Source organism: Thermobia domestica, chromosome 11 (genome assembly GCF_964235325.1).
Source record: "Thermobia domestica chromosome 11, izTheDome1.hap1.1, whole genome shotgun sequence".
NCBI classification, from domain to species: domain Eukaryota; kingdom Metazoa; phylum Arthropoda; class Insecta; order Zygentoma; family Lepismatidae; genus Thermobia; species Thermobia domestica.
The window spans coordinates 155,205,826-155,228,085 of NC_137464.1; the positions used below are offsets into that span (position 1 = coordinate 155,205,826).

The following is a 22,260-nucleotide window of genomic DNA, read 5'->3' on the forward strand; positions in this document are numbered from 1 at the left end:
AAATCGGCATCGGGTGTACTCGGGTTTCCTTCCATATTTTTCGTCGGGTTTCCTCCCATTTCAGTGTAATTTTAGCATTGAAATTTTTAACATTGATTTGCAGTTTTTCGTCTCTTTCCTTTCAAGAATCAGGATATTGAAAGGGAGAAAAAGACGGAAAGTTCCCATTCATAACAGTGGGTGAACTACATAGATAACCATAGTCAAGGATACTATTTATACAATTTGTCCATAAAGTCTAGGTACATAGGAAAAAGCACATTTTAGTCAATTTAATTTTAATGAATAATATTTTCAATATGATTCCAATGTTGCTCAAAGCATAATTTGATGTGCTTTGCAAGATTAAGGTTAACTCGATGGAATAAGTCTGAATTGCCTTCGATTTCAGCACTGACTGGTAATGCGTTCTGTCAGGTGGTTTAAATTTCTAATCTTCATCGAGTAAACTTTCTCTTTCAGCATACCCCAGAAAAGAAATCAAGGGGAAAAAGGTCTGGCGAACGAGGGGACCACTCCACATGACCTCTTCTCCCAATTCAGTGAGGAAAATTGTCCTTCAACCAATCTCTAACAGCTGCAGCAAAATGGACAGGAGCCCCATTCTGCTGAAACCAGTCTGGAAGTCCCTCACCCAAACACTCAATTTGAGGCATCAATTTGTCTCTCAGAATGTTCAGATAAGTCTCACCCGTTACATGTTCATCAAAGAAGGAAGGTCCTAGCACATGAGCTTTCCACAAACCTTACCACACCATCACTTTTCGGCAGTCCTGCTGTTTGGATGAACTCATCCAATGTGGATTGCCTTGAGACCAATATCGAAAATTTTGTCTGTTTACTTCACCATTGACATAAGAGACAGCTTCATCACTGAACAACACAGTCTGTAGTAAAATTGATATTTTCTTCCAGTTTATCAGCAAATTATTCATACATCTGCATGCATCTGTCGGTCATCTACATTTAAGTGATGTAATATTTGTAACTTGTACGGATGAAACTTCTCATATGCCAGGATTTTGTGGATGATTGACCTTGGAACACCCAACGGATCGGGTTTGTCCAAAACATTGCCTGTTTCTTTTAACTTGGTGATTAATTTCCCAACGGCAACAAAACAAATAGGTTGACGATGAGGGTATCGAAGGTTAAATTCTTCCTCAATTTTGCGGGTCCACTTAAGACTACCAACTCGACTCGTTCTTCTTTAGACAGGGCCATTATTCAATCTGGAAAAACAAATTATTAGAATTCCCTATGTACCCAGACTTTATGGACACACTGTATTGTTGACTACGGTTATCAACACACGAAGCACATACACACACACATACACCAAAAAGAAAAACCATCGTAACAAAAATTTGATACAGTATGACCAAAAGATTTGAAAAATGCAAATGTACCATGCGTGCACTAAAAAATAATAAAACGATTTAAAATTAGCAATATTGTACATAGGTTCCTTTTATCATATTTCATGGCAAACTTTGTGTGTGTGAGAGAGAGAGACCGTAACGATTTTTAATACCATAAACAAATATTTTATGTCAGCTTTGCTCTCACGTTGATCGGTCGATTTGTTATGCAAGGCGGAATGTTCAAGAGTTTCCAATAGCGATGTTTATGAAACTCTGTGCTATCTTTTTAATGTTATTATTTTAATTACCGTAGAGATAGTGAAGAGATCAATTTATCTGATTTCTAACAGTTACTGTTCAATAATACACTAAAAGTTTTAATAAACAAGCTAATTTCTAACTAAATAATTCTTTGAGTTATGAAAGCTGAAAATTCATTCGCGGAATCAAAACCTTTCGTCTATGCCAAGCAAATCATCAGAATTACTGATCTTGCCTTAGATTATCTCTACCACTGAGTCTTTGCAGATCTAGAATAAAAGATAGTCTCTTCTTAAGTAATGGTCTTACTACGACCTATTGAAAACAGGTCTCTAGTTGCATAATAGCCATACAAGCAGTTTCTGTATTGGTACTTTTTTTTTTTTTTAAATATATATGTATATCCGCACCAATACAGAAACAAGAGACTTCCTGTACTCTAGGTATCTGAGAAAAATATGCTGATAATTTCCTAGATGCTTCTTGAAAAACTACTTCAGGTAGACGAAACGTCAGTAGGAATGTAACGTTTATTTTCCTAAGAAACAAGATTGTTTATGCATTGTTGGGAGATGCAAAGATGAAATGTTATTAACACGATATTATTGGCTAACTTGCACAAAATAGGTCATAGTGAACGAAGTAGTATGTTATATTACCTATATATCATTGAAGTTTATTGTTCTTATATTCTACAGTTTTTGAGGTAGAAATTATTGTACTTTACGTGGAGAGTTATGTTGTTTTTAGAAAGATAGTGATTTTGAATTAGAGGTAATGGGGAATGAGTAGATTGTTTTGCTTTACACAGTTATGCGACACCGAGTTTAAGGAGGATGGGTCCTAATATTTACTCAGGCACTTAAATGTAGTCCAGTTGGCAAGTGCACAAGCCTCATACAAGATTACTTTGTATAGAGCAGGCCTTTTGCCACCACACTATCTCGTCCCCCAGGAGAGGTGGATTACACGGCTACACTACAGGCCTCGGAATGAATATAAATCTTTGTATTGATAATCGTAGTCGAAGGTATAAATATTATCCTTGACTACGGTTCCAGAACTTGCTCTCTTACATAATATTTTCTGAATTAAATCCAGCTTTATTTTCCAAATTAATGTAACTTTTCTTTTTAAAGTAATATCCAACTTAGTCTTCTACCTTGGTTACTACAAATTGTTACGTCTCTATCAATACAAAGTCCGTTATTTTTCTTAGTTTCAGTATTGATTCTTTCATGAGTTTTAAATATGAAACCTTGATTTTGGATTGAGAAGATTGGTATTATGTAAATGTTTGTGTTTCAGTATGTGACTTAAAACTCAAGAACAATTTCTGTTATTATAGGCATTTACAGAAGCTGTAAAAGTCTCGGAGTCTGTCAGAAAGTCAAATTCAGTGCCACGCGAAATAAACAGTGAGGAAGTTGAGGAAGATGTAACCGTAAGTCAGAAGTCAAGCAGTGAAGTTATTTGTACTCCAAGTCCTCCAATCATCACAGAATCCAGTGTGTAGAGAATAATAACAGAACCATCAAACGCTTTAAAGAAATTAATGATTTATTGGATGTTAAATATTTTCGAATATACATATATATATATATTGCATATATTGTGATAACAGCTCAAATTAAATACTTTTTCAGTGTTCCGAATTTCTCTCGCTCCTTTCTTATAAAATGAATTCAGATTGTTATGCAAGAAAGAAAAAAGAGTAATGTAAATTTACTACTAAATATCAGTACAAGTATTTTTTAGAGTGCAGAAATAATGTAGGTATTACAATGTGTATAATTATGTGTAAATTTTTTTAATTGTGATCTGTGTGGATACTTGTACATATTTGCAGTATCGTATATTTAAAAAAAATAAGAAAATAATGTGTTTGCGATCGTGTATATGGGTAAATAGTTTGTCTACTTATGTTAAAAGACCTCTGTCTTTTTTTACAAGCAAGAAACGACTTTTGTTTAGGATTACGTGTATGTGATATTGAATTTCTGATACACATTTTTTTTTTCGATAAGTAAAACAAATTATTTGTGTTTGTTGTATATAAATGTATAATACTTCATGTGCATTCATAGTTGTGGGTGCACCGAACCCAGGAATTCCTTAAAGAGATGCCTTAAGCCATCATTGGACTCTTCCTATTGAAATCATTATTTCATGAATGTGAGCTACCATCACTGGATCATTCCAACTACAGCTAGTCATTGAAGCATGCGGGACATTCCAAAGGGTTATTCCTTTAAAAATGAATAAATAAATAAATAAATAAAATTCGTAAGGCAACTAGTGCTAAATACAGAATAACAATGAAACTATGAGCACATCCTATGAACATATGCCTTATTATTTATACCACGAGAATGCAAGTGAAACAGAAATCAAATATATATATATATATTAGAAAATATATGCTTTTTTGGCATTTTTTCTAACGTTGCTACATTGCAAGTGTATCTTTATTTCGTCTTCAACTTCTAAAACTCAGTTAATTGAAGATTACTTGTGTCTGATAAAAGTAGCATGCCTTTAAAACTTCAGTTGAATAATTATGCAAAGGAAATTTGTCTGATGAAATAACGTGTGTCTTATGAACTTTCATAAGAATGTTTCGATCTGTTGCATTTTACATGCTAGTGGCATAACATTGTACTTTTGTTAACTATTGATGAGTTACTCGAAAGTAATTTAATGTCATCTCTTAACATTTATGTTAATCTTTAATTGTGTGATTTAAGATAACTTATTATATATTCCTTTCGTTATAGTTAGTATTTATTTAAAGCATTTATTTATGTGTTGGAGTGGAATAGTTAAATTTATATCTATCTTTTCTTGAAATATTATGTCTGTGTAAGTGTTCGCTACATTATTACATTCTTTAAACTATATATTAGAAGCAGAAGGAATCAGAAGTTTAGAATAATACAAATACATGAATAATTGATACAGTAGGAAGATAGTAGAGTAGTAAAATGTTAGATTACAATCTTGTGACATTAGATATCATGTTTGAACCTGTACAAGTCGTATTATGATAAGACAGCTTCAAAGAAGTTAACTTGATGGAATCGATGTGTACTCAGAGAAAATATAATGTCTAGGTGGCACCAATTAGCGGAACAGTGAAGCCCTTTGGCATTGACTGCTTTCTTCTTTCACTTTTAACCCTATATCTTTTCACACAGCGATATTCCTGCTTAACAGTATTTATACTGGTTCGTTAGTATCGTAGTGTTTTTAGTTATTAATTTTTATTCTTCGTAAACTGTGTGTCTAATTAACATTGATTTAATGATATTATTCCAATGTAATAATGGGGATTTGTACGGTTATTCAAATCCATACTTAAGTTTATTTCACGGATAGCTTTTAGTTAGTTTCTGGCTATAAGAGTAAATAATAATATTTCATTTTGTATGTTTTTCAAAGAATATTTTCATGCGTTAGCGTTTGTCTAATTTCCTGTGTAGTAAACACATGAAATGTGTATCGCACAATTAGAAGTAACTTCTCTTGATATAATGTATAAGATTAGTGTGATTTTTCTTGGTGTACGCAACTACATTTAGACCACGCTCTCATTTCGGAAACTGGTAAGCTTAACTTTAATTTCATGGAATTAACATGTGTCGTAGGTACAATAACGTACATTTCATTTCATACGGAACTAATAAACCTGAAAAATTACGAAGTTTGTATAAGAGAAGCTTTATTAATTACATACGTTAAAGCTTATATGAATTTCTTAGAAAGATCTGGAAGTTTCAAATTTAGTTACTTACTTCTTTACATGTTGTTTGAAATATCGATCGAGTTCTTCATTCAAATTATATTGCAATGTCCGTGCAGAAATTTGAAAATTTAGTTTACCTTTAGTATGGATAAATGTGAAGTTAATTCGATTTGATATTTCCTAACAACCATAAATATGACTGAATGGCCTGATGGTTGGAAATGCCATCTGTGTAATTATGCAAAGCACTAATAAATTAGTAGTCCAATTAATACCCTGTCGATTATAAGAATTTGACTCAAGGACATACTTGTATCGATCATGATTGCTTTCAAAGATTTGACTTCCAAGCTATAACAATTTCGTATGTTATAATTTCGTTGCCCCTTTCTGCTACAGGAAAAGGATTAATTTCATTTGGTCAAACTCGAAGTTTGACTGAGTATTTGCAAGTTAACTTTCTGTTTTATTAATGCCACAAAACTGTTAAGTTCATGTATGCAAAGTTCCGTTGTATCTTAAAGCACGCATGGAAATAAAATCAAAGCATAAAAAAGAACCAAATACCATGAGTTGATGTATAAATTTGGATGTAATGCGTGAATTACTTAATTATATATTTTTAATCACAATACTAAGTGCCTTAGTAAACTAAATGACTAACTTCATTTAGTCAGGGTGTTTGACTAACTTTGAACACAAGTCCGTAAATATAGGCGTTCCAAGTTCCAATATGTTTTAATTTAACGCAGTTTTTAGTTCTATTAATCCTGAAAGAAAAAGTTCATTTACTTATAAAATGATATACTTATCTACGAAGTGTAATAAAGAAAATGAAGCTGTATAGTTTTGAGTAGGTAGAAAGCGAGGAAGATAATCTATGATATATATTGGATTCAGTCGTGATTTTATAAAAATTTATAAGAACTAGTTTGTAAATAGATGTACCGAAGCTCACGGATGTCCCTTACAGGCTCAAATGCATTCAGTTGTTGGCATGTGTTAAAAGCAGTGATTGTTTCAAATGATTTCTCCCCGTAGGGAACTTCCAATACACAGATGAGAGTAATACTGCGAAAATATTGGTAACTCTCCGCGAACACTATGGGAAATGTACTCCGAGAGAGAAAGTCCGTCCCTTTCCTCATTGAACCACACCGTGAAACCATCACTTGTTAAAAGCATTGGTGACAATCTGGGCTGAAGACTATCTGTTCTTCCGTAAAATGGAAATTATACAAATTTCATTCTGTCATTCATTGTTATTTGATCTATAGTCTGAAGTTCGGATGATTTCTCCACTGGAATAAAGTATGAAGGCATAGATAGTTCAACTTTAAACAAGAAAGATTTTAATGATCCATATTCAACATATTAAATCCCAGTAAAAGAACCTGTCTTGTAATGAATTGATAAAAGAGAATGGGACAGAATGTGTTTAAAAGGCAGATAAAATGCATGAGAGAGAGAAAGAAATTGTGCTTGATGACTTTATATATATATATATATATATATATAAATATTTATTTATTTACTGAGATTTGTGGAAATTCCTTTCCTCTGAAGCTACTGTAATTTGGAATGTGAATCTAACACTTATTTAAAAAAAAAAAGCATAAATTTGCCTTGGTAAGGCTAAAGACAATATTGGGATGTTACTATATTCTGAACTATCATGGAAAAGCTTGCAAAACAAAAAGACAGAAGTTGAGTACTACAGATGATATGAAGTCATTTCATACCACGGCTATTTCAGTATGAAGAGCGATAACTTGATCGAAAAGTACTGCTTAAAGCGATAAAAGACTAGAGCAATATGTTATGTGAACGAATCCTTAAGTTCAGAGATAAGTCATTCTCCAAGGCAGGTTTGGAGTCCATTTGTCCTTTGGCAGGTCCTAGAATAATTGATACAAAAATTCGTTTCTCTGTCTAAGGAGTATTGGAAAGTTTCTTTCCAAGATACACCCATATAGTTTCAGCATCAATGTTCCTATCTTGAAACTACGTCAAACGTCAAACAGCAATTGAGAATATGTCTTCTGAAAAGTATGGTTCAGACTAGATACAAATAGAAGTCGATAAATTTAACTTTTATATAAATTAATGGGGATAACACAAAGGCAGAACATTCTATATGTCTTATGTAGTGTATAAATATTATCCAGTATATAAAATTTGCCCTGTTGATTGAAAATTGAGTGTCGGTGAAGAAAGTGAACCGTAAATCTGAAGATTGGATGTACGGTATGTCTTTCCCTGTTCCTACTTTAATGTCTCAGTATTAATAAATCATGTTGGAAATACTAAGTTATGTTGCTGACGCCACATGTTAAGTTTAATTCAACGAGAAAAAAATGATGACTCTACATTAAATATGATATTCTAGCATGATTTTACCGCACAGCGTAGCAATGTTGGATATTTTAGTTTTATTTGCCATTTATCCCAAGATGTTAAAAGAAAGTATCATGTGTCTTTTCCTTTAACCTCTTATGGACAAGAGGTGTTCATCAAACCTGTCAAGTATGCAATATGAGTTCAAAGTATACTTAATATTCAGTATAGTCATTTTTTTACAGCATTCTTGAAGACTCTATGTTAAAAGAGTAATAATAATAAACACTATACAAAATATTGTGACGCATTGAATTTACATAACGTAGAAATGTTTGAGATGTTCGATATCCCCTCTCCCTCCCCTTGCTGTGTAAAAGATGCAAATAACATGAGTAACATGAATTAATGTCATATTTGGTTTAGCGTGTTGATGACATGTTTTTGTTTTTAGAATGTAACAGTTTTAATATAAATTTGTGTAGTATTGATAAATTCAATGTATCATTACATAGACTGATTATTTTCTTCGCTTACGTGTAAGTGTGCCTCATATATTTAGAAGAACTGTTTAACCGTTTACTTGTCAATGTTACCATTTGGAGACAGTTTGCAAAATATGTTTCGGAAGCTAATACAATGAGTCAGTTTTTCTTTCATTTACGCTTTTTGAAAGTCTTAAGTCAATATTAAGAACATTCAATATACTGCAAACTGATAAATAATATTGCATTATACATTACCTAGATAGGATGAAAACTGTGTAACTTAGCTGAAATATTCTATAAAATTGTAACTGATAATATCAAATCTCTCTAAGACCTGTTACAATTTTATTTACAGTAGGATACACAATCATAGTCAACGTCTTGCGAATAAAGTCAGAAAAATAAACACACTGCTGAACAAGACTGCACTTATTTAATATAAAAACACATTTACACATGACGTTTCGATCTTCTATCCAAGATCCTCATCAGACGTACACTGACTGACGTTGAGTGTACGTCTGATGAGGATCTTGGATAGAAGATCGAAACGTCACGTGTAAATGTGTTTTTATATTAAATAAGTGCAGTCTTGTTCAGCAGTGTGTTTATTTTTCTTACAGTAGGATAGTAATAGAAAATACGGTGCATTGGCGCTTCATATAAATAATGAGAACATGCTTTGTAAAATAACTGATACAAAAGAAACACACAAATAGAATCTTCACTCATTGCATATTGTCAGTGACTACCACAGCATCTCAGGCAATGATATGTTAATCGACTGAAGTATATAAAGATATATTTCTACAATATGGATAATGCCAAGTTGAAGCAAGGAGATAAACTTGGGAAAGTTTCGCCACATTATGATGAACTAAATAATCTACTGCAGTTGATCATTCCGCTACTGTGGCCGCCGTATGATGATTCGTGTAAAGTATTATAAAGGAAAAAAACATTAATTTCGGATTCAAAAGCTGGACATTTTGTGCACGTGGTTGATTCCCATATGTTAGGAAAACCTATCAAAGGAAGCATACTAATGAATCTCTATTATTGGACTAAAGTGGTAACTACCTTATTGGATATTAAGACTAATTCTTTGCATAGGTATCCTTTAATAATTTCTTCACCTCGTAGCCATTACTGAAAGAACTGAAAATCAAGTGGTTCAAAGCATCTGATGCAGTGGTTTCCGCAAGTGAAATGGAAAAAAGAAAATAGAGTATGATTTCCGGTATAATGGTAATATTTACATGCCCAAATGGAATGACAGCTCCATAGTCACCTTCAGGTAAAACTACCAGACCACTTACAAATGGGGAGAAAAAAGACAATATTTTTGTAAGTCAAAGGAGAGGATCCATGTCCCTGAACCTCACGTAGCATGTAAGTAAACAATAGGATAGGTGTCATTCATTGGATCCTATCCAGTTAGAAACTTTATCTCATAGAAAGAAATGGTGTTGGAATTTAATATTTAATGATTTGAATCTGGCAATTGTTGAAACTTGGAAAATACACAAAGAGCTTCATGGAAAGGGTGCAAAAAACACTTGTATTTGGAAGAGTAATATCTACTGTAGCTGTTTACCAAAATTCAAGGCTAGGATTTCTAGTTTTTATCAAAAAAAGTTTTATGCTGTTACTATCCCAGGGAACAGTGTAATTTCAATTCCTATGAAATGCCAGTGTTACCAGTTGGGAAAATACCAATTCACATACGTACATAATAAATTATAATAATAATAATAACTTCGCATAAATCTCTTAATAATATACCTAATGACTAATTTGATAAAATAGTATCCCGGTTTTAAGCTGGAAAGTAATTCGGCGGGTAAAGCCTAATATATTGTATTAAATTGCCTGTATGCACATACAAATTCTCATGTTCGTATGGTATAGATAAGACCTTTGTAATATCTTTCAACATTTTTACTTTTGTAGTTTTTGTTATCGACATTTATTGTGTTTTATTGACTTGACAGCGAATCTGCCAATCTGAGTTAACAGTATAGTGACACAACTCTGTACTATATCAAAAACTATATGCAAATTAGTTAATCGTTCCGAAGCTATTGGTAAAATAGTGCATTAGGTTTGTAACTGGAAATTACGTTTGTTGCAAAGCAGGATTAAGTAGTCAATACTTGTTAGAAAATGTACTTTTTAAAAACTGGTTCATTGTCAGTTCTAGAAGAATATTGAAGTAAATTTTGAGAAACGGATATTCATTCTCGTTCTGTTGAAGAAGTTACTGAAGATGTTTTCCATGTTTCAAACTCATTGTTTCATGTGTAGATGATCGTTGTAGCTTTCTCTCTTCATTATGCTATTAACAATTTCCTTTCCCTGTTGATTTCACTTTGATCATGATTTTTTAATATCCGTGCAGTTAAATTCGATTGAAAATAATGCCCTGCTTCAATATGTTGTTTGTGTATTGTCTTGAATCAGGAAAGAAAATTGGTGACAAAATAGTATGTGCAAATTTATAAAATTCAGTGCGGGTTAATCATTTACTATTGCTTTCGAATAGAGTGGTTTTATACAACACCATTATCACTGCCAAACTGCACAGAACTATTAGTGTCCAAATAATGTGTTCATATCAGACAGTGTCTTACATGTTCGACAGAATATTGACTCTTAAAAGATGAACGCAGTTTCCTGATGCATAAAATACCAATGAATTTATTTTCAGTATACGTCAAAATATCTGTTTGAGGTCCGGGAGATAAAAACCGATCTTAAATGATTGGTCAGAGGACAGTACAATAGTAATGGTGTAAGGTTAAAGTAAAGTTGACGTACTTTTTAGTTGTTGATTGTCGATGTCATGCTGTAAGGAACTCCATATCATCTATCATAGATATCTTGGTGCAAATCAGTGTTCTTTCATTATAGACGCATATCATACCTACTCTGTAACAATGCTTTACATAGTTCATATATGTCTGCCTTCATTATTATGCAACATGAACAGATATTTCAGCGGTAAGCAAGAGCATATGTCTTTCGAATGAGCATTGATCTTCACTTTTAATCCTAAGGATATTTGTGTAATAATTTTAATAAGTTTTCGCACTGCTTATGATTTGTTTCTCTAAGACATTTATAGCTATATTTATACTAAGCGATTACGAAGTAGCCATAATGAGAAGTTAATTACTAAATCATCATCTTAGAAAAAATGCTTATGTCAGTAACGATTAAATTTAAGCCTCCCTTTCCATTTGTATGCTCCTCGGAAATTACTCGAGTATAACTTACTGGTAAGAAATACAGAAACAGTAATTTTTGGTTAGTGGAGTGTTGTTTGTGTACATGGTATTCTAACATCATCTGTTGTTTGTTTCATTCGTAGCTACGAATTAGTACTAACGCAGACATAGCATTTGAACGAATACCCCTACCTTGATACAGTTCTCTTCATTCGTGACCATTGCCTTCTAAAATTTTTCACCCCATATTTTTCACAAGAGGATGATTATGATATGGTAGAGCCACTGAATACACGTTATCCGATTGTTGTAGAGCTTCATTCTCTTACGTTGCCAAATTCGTTCCCAAAAATGCCCCATAATGCCGCGCTCCTGTGAATTCCAGCCTACTGTACTATGACAAGATTGCAAGCCTCAGCGGTTGTCTATTATGTATATTCCTTTATACTTTCTGTCTGTAATAATTAAACTTATAATTAGAGAGTTAACAATTTTAAGACCTTGTCTGTGTCTTGCCTGGTTTTGTATTGAGATTTTTTTAAATGTATTCCTTAAATGGTATTAAAAGTTTTGTTTCATATATATATATATATATATATATATATATATATAAATACTCATACATAATGAGTGAAATTCATTTGGTACGTAATGAAAGTTTACAGAAGGAAGCTGTAAAGTTTTTTTCCAGACCTGAGTTACACAATATTGAGTGAATACTTTGTCGCTGTATGTATAACATTCTCTCACGTCACAAGTAACCAACTTAATCAAAGCCAAAACGTTTAATTAATGAGTTTTAAGACAATGCCACTAGCAAAATATTCTGTTTTTTAAATTAATATTGTATGGCACATTTGTAGCTAATTAGACCTTTTTCTAGATCATCGATTTCGTAATCTTAGATTTCTTTTCATCAGACAAACACGTAAATGGAAGTATTTGCTTTCTCTGATTATATATTCGAAAGAAAGTGCGGTTTGTGTGTGTGTGTATATATGTAGTATATAAAGGCATTACAAAATGATTTTTGAATAAATATATATCTTGAATAATTTTTCAAAGCAACAAAGTGCCCTGAGGCTAAGTAGCAAAAATAAAAAAATAAGCCTCTCTGTGATAGGTAAATAATGTAAATAAAAGAAACAACCACCAATTATCATTTGTAAACAAATATATAATTATAAATATATGTTTGTTTCTTTTTCCTTCTTTCAATCATAAGCTCATAAAAGATTGTAGAATTTTTTTCGAGAGTTATGTAGCTAATTGTATTAAACTTTTGAAATTCTTAGAGTTTCTTAAAGAAAAAAGAAACAAAGAAAATTTTAATTTGTTTTTATTTTGTGCAGTTGTTTTTTGTTAATTGTATTTCCTAAACTTAGTATATAAGGAGATGATAAGATAAGATTATCATTCTTCATATAAAGAACTAGAATCCTGGTATACTTACAATCAAGATCCTCAGGTCATGCTGTAAAATCTACTTAAAATAATAATTACTCTACTAAAGCAGTCTTTCATGTGTCTTATAATTAAGTGCTAGATTTCTCATCAGTTTTTTAACAGTGTACGAAGAAAGTAAAATCTCACATCTTCTCCTTATATAACAACTAGGTGTGTTTCCTTTTCATTATTTTGGTTCAAGACCGATGGTAGTTATTTGATTTGGATTTCTGGACTTTAGGCATCTATGGCCATTTAGCCCGTCACGTATGAGGGATAACGTCCCTTGGCGAGCACACTATCCGGGAAAAGGGAAGGAAGGAAGCGACCTGGGACCTTTAAGACGTCATTCAGGATGACTGTCCTGAAAAAGTTTTTTTACACTTTTTCGACCGAGTTCCCCCACCGGGAATCGAACCCGGGACCGCTCGCACCAGTGGTGGAGCCAAGGGAGGGCTTGGGAGGCCAGGCCCCCTTGCTCAAATTCTTCCCCTCCCCCCCCCCCACACACAGAGATACTGCTATAGATCGACATACGGTGAGTTGATAGTGGCCACAAGTGAAACTACTGCCGAGACATCTCTCAACAACAGTTACCAACTACAGAATACCGTATATTGCAATAGTCTGCGTTCCAAGTAAAAAACTCCAGGGTCGTTTTTGTTTGTAGTACAGCAAGATCTAATTCATCGAAATCTATAAGGTGCATGCATTGACTTCACCATCTGAACATTCCTTTTAACCTCTGTCCTTTATCTGGATATCTTCTTTGTTTTCGACAAAGAACCAGAAAAAAAAAAGCAAAATCAGTCGACATTCTCATTCGCTTCGATGTTAAAAGTCATACTAAAATAAGAGATGCTTACTTACAAATAACATACACTGCGGTAGAACATTAGACTTGGTTGAACGGTTTATTATTTATGTCATTCTCTCTGTTGTTTGTATCTCAATCGTTCGAGTAAATTAAGATACTAAATACTACCAACACCTACTACTTGCTATTTATACTGGTTCTCCTTCTCGACTACCTTCTGGTCATGTCTCTAGTATGTCTAGTATCCTAAGGCACTTGACCATTGGCAACTCTGTAGAAATCTACTGCGATGTTAACAAGCGATACTAGATCTCCAAGGAAATCGAAGTCAGCGCTTGGTGGACCTATACTACTAACTAAAGCGTGTGGAACTGAGGCTAACAAAAATCAATGTTCCTTTATAAATAAATCGTTCAGAAGTATTTTCTTTTAAACGGTTTTAACTAGCTTAATCCCAAAACTGCCACTACTAGAGAAATCCGAAGTTTATCACAGAGCCAGTGCTACAATCTCCTGATTACTAACCATCAGGTAAGATACCGAGATGATACAACTTGGTCTCGGCAGTAATACTATTTTGTGTAAAAGTGGTAATTACTCCCGTGACCAGGTTGTATCATCAAGTTATCTGATAGTAAGACTATTCATGGCTTTGGATTGATTATTTTAACAAAAGATACACTGACCAAAGCTTAAAACCCACTTTATTTTAAATTATAATTTGTAACTGTTTCGGATATCTAGCATATCCTTTTTCAGACACTATCGAAAATAAATGAAAATACAGATATATATATAAATATTGTTATGACTAAGTTTAAATTATTTAACCGTCATATATATAGCAAGGTGTCTATCGGTCACGAAAGTCATGTAAAAGTCACGAAATTTAGCTTTTGGGTCACGAACTTATTTTATCTGTACAAATATAAGTACAGACTAGAAAAATTTATTCTATAAAACGTCAAAATTCACCACCAAAAATGTCTATAACCGGCTTTAGACGCTACCAAATCGCAGACAAAGCATGCTCCTATCGCATGCATGAAAATTCGGCCTAATTCGTACCCAAATTTGGTCTTGAGAGTGGTACGAAATGTTATGGTTTAGTAAAGAAAAGGTCATGAAATTTCATTTTGGAATTCTAGTAGACACCCTGTATAGTCATTATTATGAAAAAGTTTAAATTCTTTTAACAAACATATGTATAGTTATTGTTGTACTTTTTTATTTTTTATTTATTTATTTATATTTTTTTAATTTTTATTATTATTATTGTTTTTTTTTCTTCCTATTTACTGAGGCCTTCAGCCAATCCCATAAGTCTTCGTTTTCACTTTTCAACTAATCACGTTCCTTCATTTTTGGTTCTTATAAGGGTCTTTTTTTTATTTATTTTCTTTTTCTCTATGCTATTCAAACTTCCTTGCCATAATTCATTAATAGGTAAGCCCCCTGTCCAGTTCATCAGTTTATCTCTTCCTACCTTCTTTATCCAATCTGCTTCTTTCCACTTCCTTATTATCATTCTTTTCTCCATCTCCAATACTTCCGTCTTATCCTAATTAATTCCGTGATTCGTGTCCTTAACATGTTTGTATATGGCATTGGTATCTTTCTTCCTCCTAACATCATCTTCATGTTGTTTTATCCTTTCTTTCATTCTCTTTCCTGTCTCTCCTATATATCACAGTCCTCACACCATACCCTATAGATGACTCCTTCTTCCTCTTCATTAATCTTTTTAGTTCCTTTTCTATTCTTCTTCTTCTTTATTGATTTTAATAAAGTTTCTCCACTCTTTCTATAAGTTCTGACCCCTCCTTTCTTCAATAAATTCTTTAGTTTCTCCGTTTCTTCTCCCATACTTTCTATGCCATGCCATTTTCCACTCTCATCCTCTTCATTCTTCTTTCTCCCTCTCTTCTTCTTCCTGCGTTCTTCTTCCTTCTCTAACTCTTTCTTGCTGTAACCGTTCTTCTCTAACTGTCTGTAGAATTTCTGTATGCTCTCCTTCCTTCCTTCCTCTTCGTCCTCCAGCATTTCTATTCTTCTTATCATATTTGTTATGAAATTTCTCTTTGTACTTCTATCCACGTCGCTCCTCTCATGGCAGTACACTCCCGCTGAGCACTCTTAAAGTTATCTGATGTTTAATAATCAGAGATATATCAGGAGTTTGTGGGACTGGTCCACAGATATTCCGTTCAGTCAGTGAATACCCATTTTTATTATAGATTTATATTTGTTCTTTGTCAAAATATGCATTTCTGAGAAAATTAAGCACTAAGTATTGAGAAAATTACAATGTAGGAATTATGCAGAATAGGAAATCAGTGGTGACATAAATTTTCAACAGGATATACTAATTAATGCCCCTTCTTCAAATCTAATCTCAAAACTAACAATATTAATTTAGCATCGACTACAGGATAGTAGCTTTAAGTTATTTCAACTACATTTGAATTTATTTTAAGACTTTGAAACATCCGAGACTCAGAGGATAGAAATGAGGGAAATGATTCAATAGGGCTATAAAAATTTCTCAATAACACCGTGGAAGAACCTTGGTAAACTCCTCAGTCGAAATATTCATCCACGAGAGATCGACCATACCATCTTCCGAATCTGAAGTCGATGTTCTACCGCTGAGCTTTGGCCATTTGGTGTGGGTGTGAAGTATTTGTGTATTTGAATTCACGTCAAATTCTAAAAACTAGTAAAGGTAAACAAACGAAAGAAAGAAAAAGGCCACGTATACTTCTTTTGCTGTAAGGAGTCCCGATTGAAATGTCTATTTTAACACTGTTTGATATTAGGGAAAGAAAAACACGTTTCCTCATTTTGCTTCAAAGAGTGTTCACGTCATCATTTTAATAAAGTAAAGGCAAATGCATTACACAGTTTTAGAGCTCAAGGATAAAAGTAACCAATGTTGTTGAATTTTCTTCTATGTTTAGGGTGTTCGTTATTTTGACAAATGATATATAGGGTGGCGCAGTTAAAAGTAGCATGTATCCCATTTGAATGCGAATGCAATATGCAGTGTTAGAAAGTACCTAGGTATAAAACGCGTACCTAAAGCCCGTACCTAGGTACGATTTTCCTGTACCTACTTTTAGATACATTTTTACAAAATCAAGATTTTAGATCTACGGCGGATGTTTTTGAGTACATATGTAGCTCTTGTCTTCCAGTACCATGTCCAACAAGATGAAACTCTTCATTCGACTCGATTACAAAGATTGTTTCGATCAAAAGTCATCTAGGAGCGATTGAACATAGCAGGTTCAAAACATCTGACATTGATCTTTTGAGTTAATATATCAGTTATGAATCCTTTGGCGTCAGCGCTGGACAAACTGCAAGGCGACAACTGTTGTTTGGGATTTGTTTTATCTGTAGTGTATCAAGTGAAATCGAAACCACTCCTTCACACATTTGGAATTATGTTCTCCTCATGTAAGCTCTATCTTGGATGACTGAATCAAAAGCCTTCCTTAGACACCCTTTCATCGGCAGTAATAGCCTACAGTTAAAATGAAAGTACTGTCCTATTTGGAAGACAAAAGCAAAGATCTGTCAGCAGTACATTCGTTCCCAATTGTGAAACAGATCTTTTTGAAATATAATACTATTTTGCCCTCATATGCCCTAGTCGGGCGGCTTTTCAGCACTGGAGGACAAATTTTGACTGCGAGAAGCATCCGTCTGATTGACGATATGTTTGAAACTTTACTACTTTTAAAATCAAGTTACGCTAAGAAGAAGTGAAGAATTTGTTATTGGTGAAACTCGAACTGCTTCATTTAGCCTCGCAGTTTATTAGTAAAAGCTGCAAAACACAAGAGGGATAATTGTGTTTTTGAACAATAGAAAAAAAAACTGCTCACTTTTTAGGAATGTAAATTGCGTTTATTTTAGTCATTTTCAAATAATATAAAATAGATCGCTTCTCAAACGGCGGCCTAGTACAAATTATTTGTGTTTACTGTTCGCTATCAATGTTGTACTTAAGGTTTCAAGTGCACGGGAAATCCTGGAATAGAATTTCTGTTAAGGAAATACATTGAGCTTTCGAGAAAATTGTGTAGTCCGTGATTATGTGTACATTCCTTCGAGATTCTTCGTCATTTTTGAACTAGTTGGTAAGTACTCTGCAAAAATTGTATTCATTAAATGTTAGTATTTCATTTACATGTATTAACTGATAATTGTTGTTGTGAAAATAATATTTAGCAGTACAAAATCAAAGAAAAAATCCGGGAATTTCAGATATAAATGCGAAAAAGCAACTGGAGCAAAATGAAATGGATAAATTTTGCTCGGTTAGTGAGCATATTTGTGTTTTCTGGTTGATTTGCAACACTTTTGTTTGGATAAGGTTTGTTACAAACCTCAAGACACATTTTCCAAAGAAAATATTTTATATATCAAAAAAGTTTGAGAAATGAGCCAGAAAATACAAATATGTTCACTGAGCGCCAAAATGGATATGTACTCTTAATCTACAAAACTCAACTGTTCTTATCTAATGTACTACTATGAGCAAAATAAATGACGCGTCTCTTTATTTTGAAGTTTTCTGAAAAATCTCCGTTTTCCTTATATGTTCGAAATTTTGGAAGGTTTCCCCAGCAGGAAACAATAACAAACCCGTATTTAATATTTGTGTTAGATGTTAGCTTAAAATAAATAAATTAGAAGCGAAAAACATTAAATCGACCGAAATTACGAGAATTACCAACTCTGCTAAAGTGGGAAATTTTCAAGAACGCGAGGGAATTCTGCAGTTCAACACGAAGCAGCGACATCTATGTCATTGAGAGAAATGTGAATTAAATCTACAAACGAAACTTTTAACGAAACATTTGTAATGTGTCTTACTACGTGCATTATCTGCGAACTCCAAATATATGAATCTATACTAAGTATTAAGGTATCGATATAGCAAATAGTGGCAATTATCTATGGAAAAGGACGAATTGCTAGCACGATCGTAATGAAAAATCATCTTTACCGTAGAACAGGTTCGCTTCACATGAGAAAACAAATAGCTCAGTTTGTTAAAGCAGCGAGTCGCTATGCCGGAGGTAGCTGGTTCGAACCCCACAGGACCAAATGTCATTTTTATTACTGGTTATTTTATTTACTTTTTTATGTGGGAAAGAATCAAATTGTAACATATGTGTAGAACTCATGACGATACCAAAAAAAAAAAAAAAATGTCGCACTTGCATTAGTGTCCCTAATTTTGTTTGCAAACTGTTTCGTAATTATTTTCCCTGTGCTCACTGCTCACAATATGAGAGCTGGAGCATAATGAATGTTTTCCAGTAAATGTTAATTCTAATTTGGAGAATTTTATAAAGTTTCACAATGTTTATCACTAGATGGTCTTCTATCTACTTTTTTGGACACTTTGATAACAGATTTCCCTATTAAATGTTTCATTTCCCTAGATGTTTAATTATGGAAAAGTTTAACAATGTATTTGTTTTGAATTGAAATTGTTTTGAATTTACCACATGAGGTAAGTAGCCCGAAGGAGGGGAACTGAAGTAACTGATAATCTACGTAAAAGCAACCACTTTTAGATTGATGACACTTCTTGATCGGAATATCACGTAGCATTTTTATTCTACCGAAGATGGCCCTGTGCGGTTAGGAGTAGGCAACTAAAGAAATACCTAATATATAGCGCCCCTTGATTGTAATACGAGGGGGCTATATATTAGGTGTTACTGCTTCTTTATTTGTTCGAGGGAGCCCCTACACAACCAAGGGTGACAAAAAGAATAGGAGAAGTGTCTATTGATTCTAGTGGCGGATCCAGCACGGACTCCTGGGGAGAGGCAGTGAAGTGAAAGATTCTTGTGATGATGTGAAGCTGTCACAAATTACCACTTAACTAAATTAAACATAATAGTGGGGTGAACCAGAACCCACTTAGTTCAAATTGATGTAAAAGTTTAATTTTTGGCTTCATATTAAAGTTCTGGTTGCAAAGGAGAATTTCAGTCCGAGTGGTCAATGATCAAATCTCGGGGGCTCTTCGGTGTAGATGTTATGACCCCCGTATGGTAAAAAGCAAAAATATTAAAATTCTTAAAACTTTCAAAGTTTTCATCTATTTTAAAGGAATTTTTGGCTTCATATTAAAATGTTGGTTCCAAATGACAATTTCAGTCCGAGTAGACAATGATCAAATCTCGGGGGCTCTGCAATGTAGGAAAAATAATGACGTCTATATCGTGATCCTGTTGGTGACAGCACGAGTCATGGCCGAAATATAGCACAAAGTAAACGCTAGATACTGTGGGCTCTCGTAGTCGACTGAGCTAGCGCATCATGATAGTAACGAAAATTGGTTTCGGCGTGGGTTCAAATCCTGCCTAAAGAAAGCTATTATTATTTTTATAACACTTCTTTTGTTAAAATAAGATTAAAAATAATATTGAAAAAGTGATTTAACGATTATTTTTTAAAATTTTCATTAAGTTGTAATTTCCAAGTTTGAATCAAAAAATAGAAACATGTTACCTACTAAAATATTTTTGCTTCATTGTACTTTTTCAGAAATAAACACAGTTTCAATTGCAGCAAATATTAAGTAGCCCATTGTAAATTTTTGCACTTTCATCTTCCGAACTAAAGACTGAAAAATTTAATAATAGGTGGTTAAGGATTCAAATATTACGTATATTTTAGCACAAAAGGTCTTCTTAACAAATTCGTCGTTTATTTTTTGATCAGTTAGGACCATGTCTCATAAACCCTCGTTGCTGAAAAGTACAATAAAACTCAAAATCCATTCATGAATCCTTCAAAAATATCATAATTTCAAGTATATGAAAGAAAAAACATATGTCCTGTACAAAATGAATTTTCTTTACACTATATTTACTGATATAACTTCAATATGACCAGAAAATATAAAGTTATACATTTATGAATACTGTTAGGAAGGTTTTAAAAATTCAGAAGAAAGAAAACATTTTTTTCCCATCACCAATAAACAATTTATTTACAAAGTTTTATTTTCTTTCCAAAAACCCACTACTTCACCCCCTCTTCCTTCACATCGTCTTCCTTTTCTTCTTTTCTGTTTCTACCACTTTTTCTTTCCCCCGCCTGTCCAAATCCCAAGATATGTCCAAAATTTGCTTCACACGCATCTCTTCTTCTATCATTTCTTTCATTATTATGCCTTCCAATTCAAGATTTACACATATATCGCAGACATGCCATTTGTGACAGTCCTTGTTCCTCGGACATTCGTGTGAAAATCACGAATTAATTTAAATTCTCTAAATTCCCGATGATCAAAATAAAAGTCGCTGGCGGTGAACTCTACAAATTCATACTTCATTGTTCCTTCCTGCGCCATTTCTCCTGCAAAATAAAAAAATAAAACTGTTATTAGTACAAGATATTTTCACCAAAATAGTACAAATTATAATTATTGTTTTAATATACACAATATATACTTAATAAAAATAATACTACGTAAGAAAGATCAGTCACAAACTTCTGTTATTCTAACCATGTACAAGATTGAAATATCAGCGGACGGGAGGGCAAGGCAAGGCCAGGGACGGCATTAAGGGTAGGCGGGGATGGGTAACCGCCCACCCGATGAATAGCCTTGTCCACCCCAACAGAAGTAGAATAATGGTGACATCCTGTACTTCAAAAGCATTAGGTATTACTATTTATTGTAATGTAATAGATTTTAGGACCCTGTTTAACTCTGCAATGAACAATGATTTTAAGTGGGATAAGCAGTCTTCACCCTAAAAGTGAACACTTCCTCTCATTTGAGAAAATTGAACCACTTGCACGTCATTATGAATGTGATGTCGATAGTGTAGAGGTGGAACTGAAACTTCTGCCAAAAGTTTTGAAACGTTATGAGGAGGAAAAGAAACGCAAATTACCTCCGTTTCTCAGTTTACTGAAGAGATGGATCGTTTCAAAATTGCTTTTCATGAAATTCACAAATTAGCCGTAATTGCTGTCACCATTCCTGTATCTAATTCACCATGTGAACTTTCTTTCTCGTGTCTTAGACGTATTAAAACATATCTAAGAAATCGAATGGCAAACGGTCGCCTAAGCGATCTTTTTTTTTTTTTTTTTTCAATAGAAAGAAAACTTGTAATAAATATTGCTGTAGGAGGATGTGGTAAACGTATTCGATGCTGGACATAAAAATCGACACATTGCACTTTATTAAAGTGCAGGTATAAAAGTTAAATGTAAGCTTGTTCGTACCATGTGATCAGCCCTCCACATTTTAAAATAAACTGTTGTTTCTCTGGATCATAATGAAGTTTTGTTAATTGCTATTTACTTCTTTATCTAATTTATAATTGTTTTATTTTTTTTTTTCAACGTGAGTTTCAGTTTCAAAGATTTCTGTGTAATGTATCGTCAAACAATCATGCTGTCGAATTTCCCTATTCTTTTAGTGACATAGGTCTTTGCTGTTGCATATAGAGATCACGTCAAAAAAATCTAATGTGCACAAATTAAGAATATACGAGAGAAAATATAAATGATTAATATT

The 22,260-nt window shown here is 33.3% G+C and overlaps 1 protein-coding gene across 2 annotated transcripts in view; it reads left to right on the plus strand.

The window, feature by feature from the left end:
• LOC145664507 (ubiquitin carboxyl-terminal hydrolase 31-like) overlaps positions 1 to 6,990 on the plus strand; it is a 363,896-nt gene extending 356,906 nt beyond the window's left edge. For both annotated transcript variants that reach the window (XM_081731230.1, XM_081731231.1), the window contains exon 12: positions 2,974 to 6,990. In XM_081731230.1, coding sequence (XP_081587356.1) covers positions 2,974 to 3,141 — 168 coding nt within the window. In that variant the 3' untranslated portion in view covers positions 3,142 to 6,990. The remainder of the gene's footprint in view (positions 1 to 2,973) is intronic.
• The last annotated feature ends 15,270 nt before the right edge of the window (positions 6,991 to 22,260 follow it).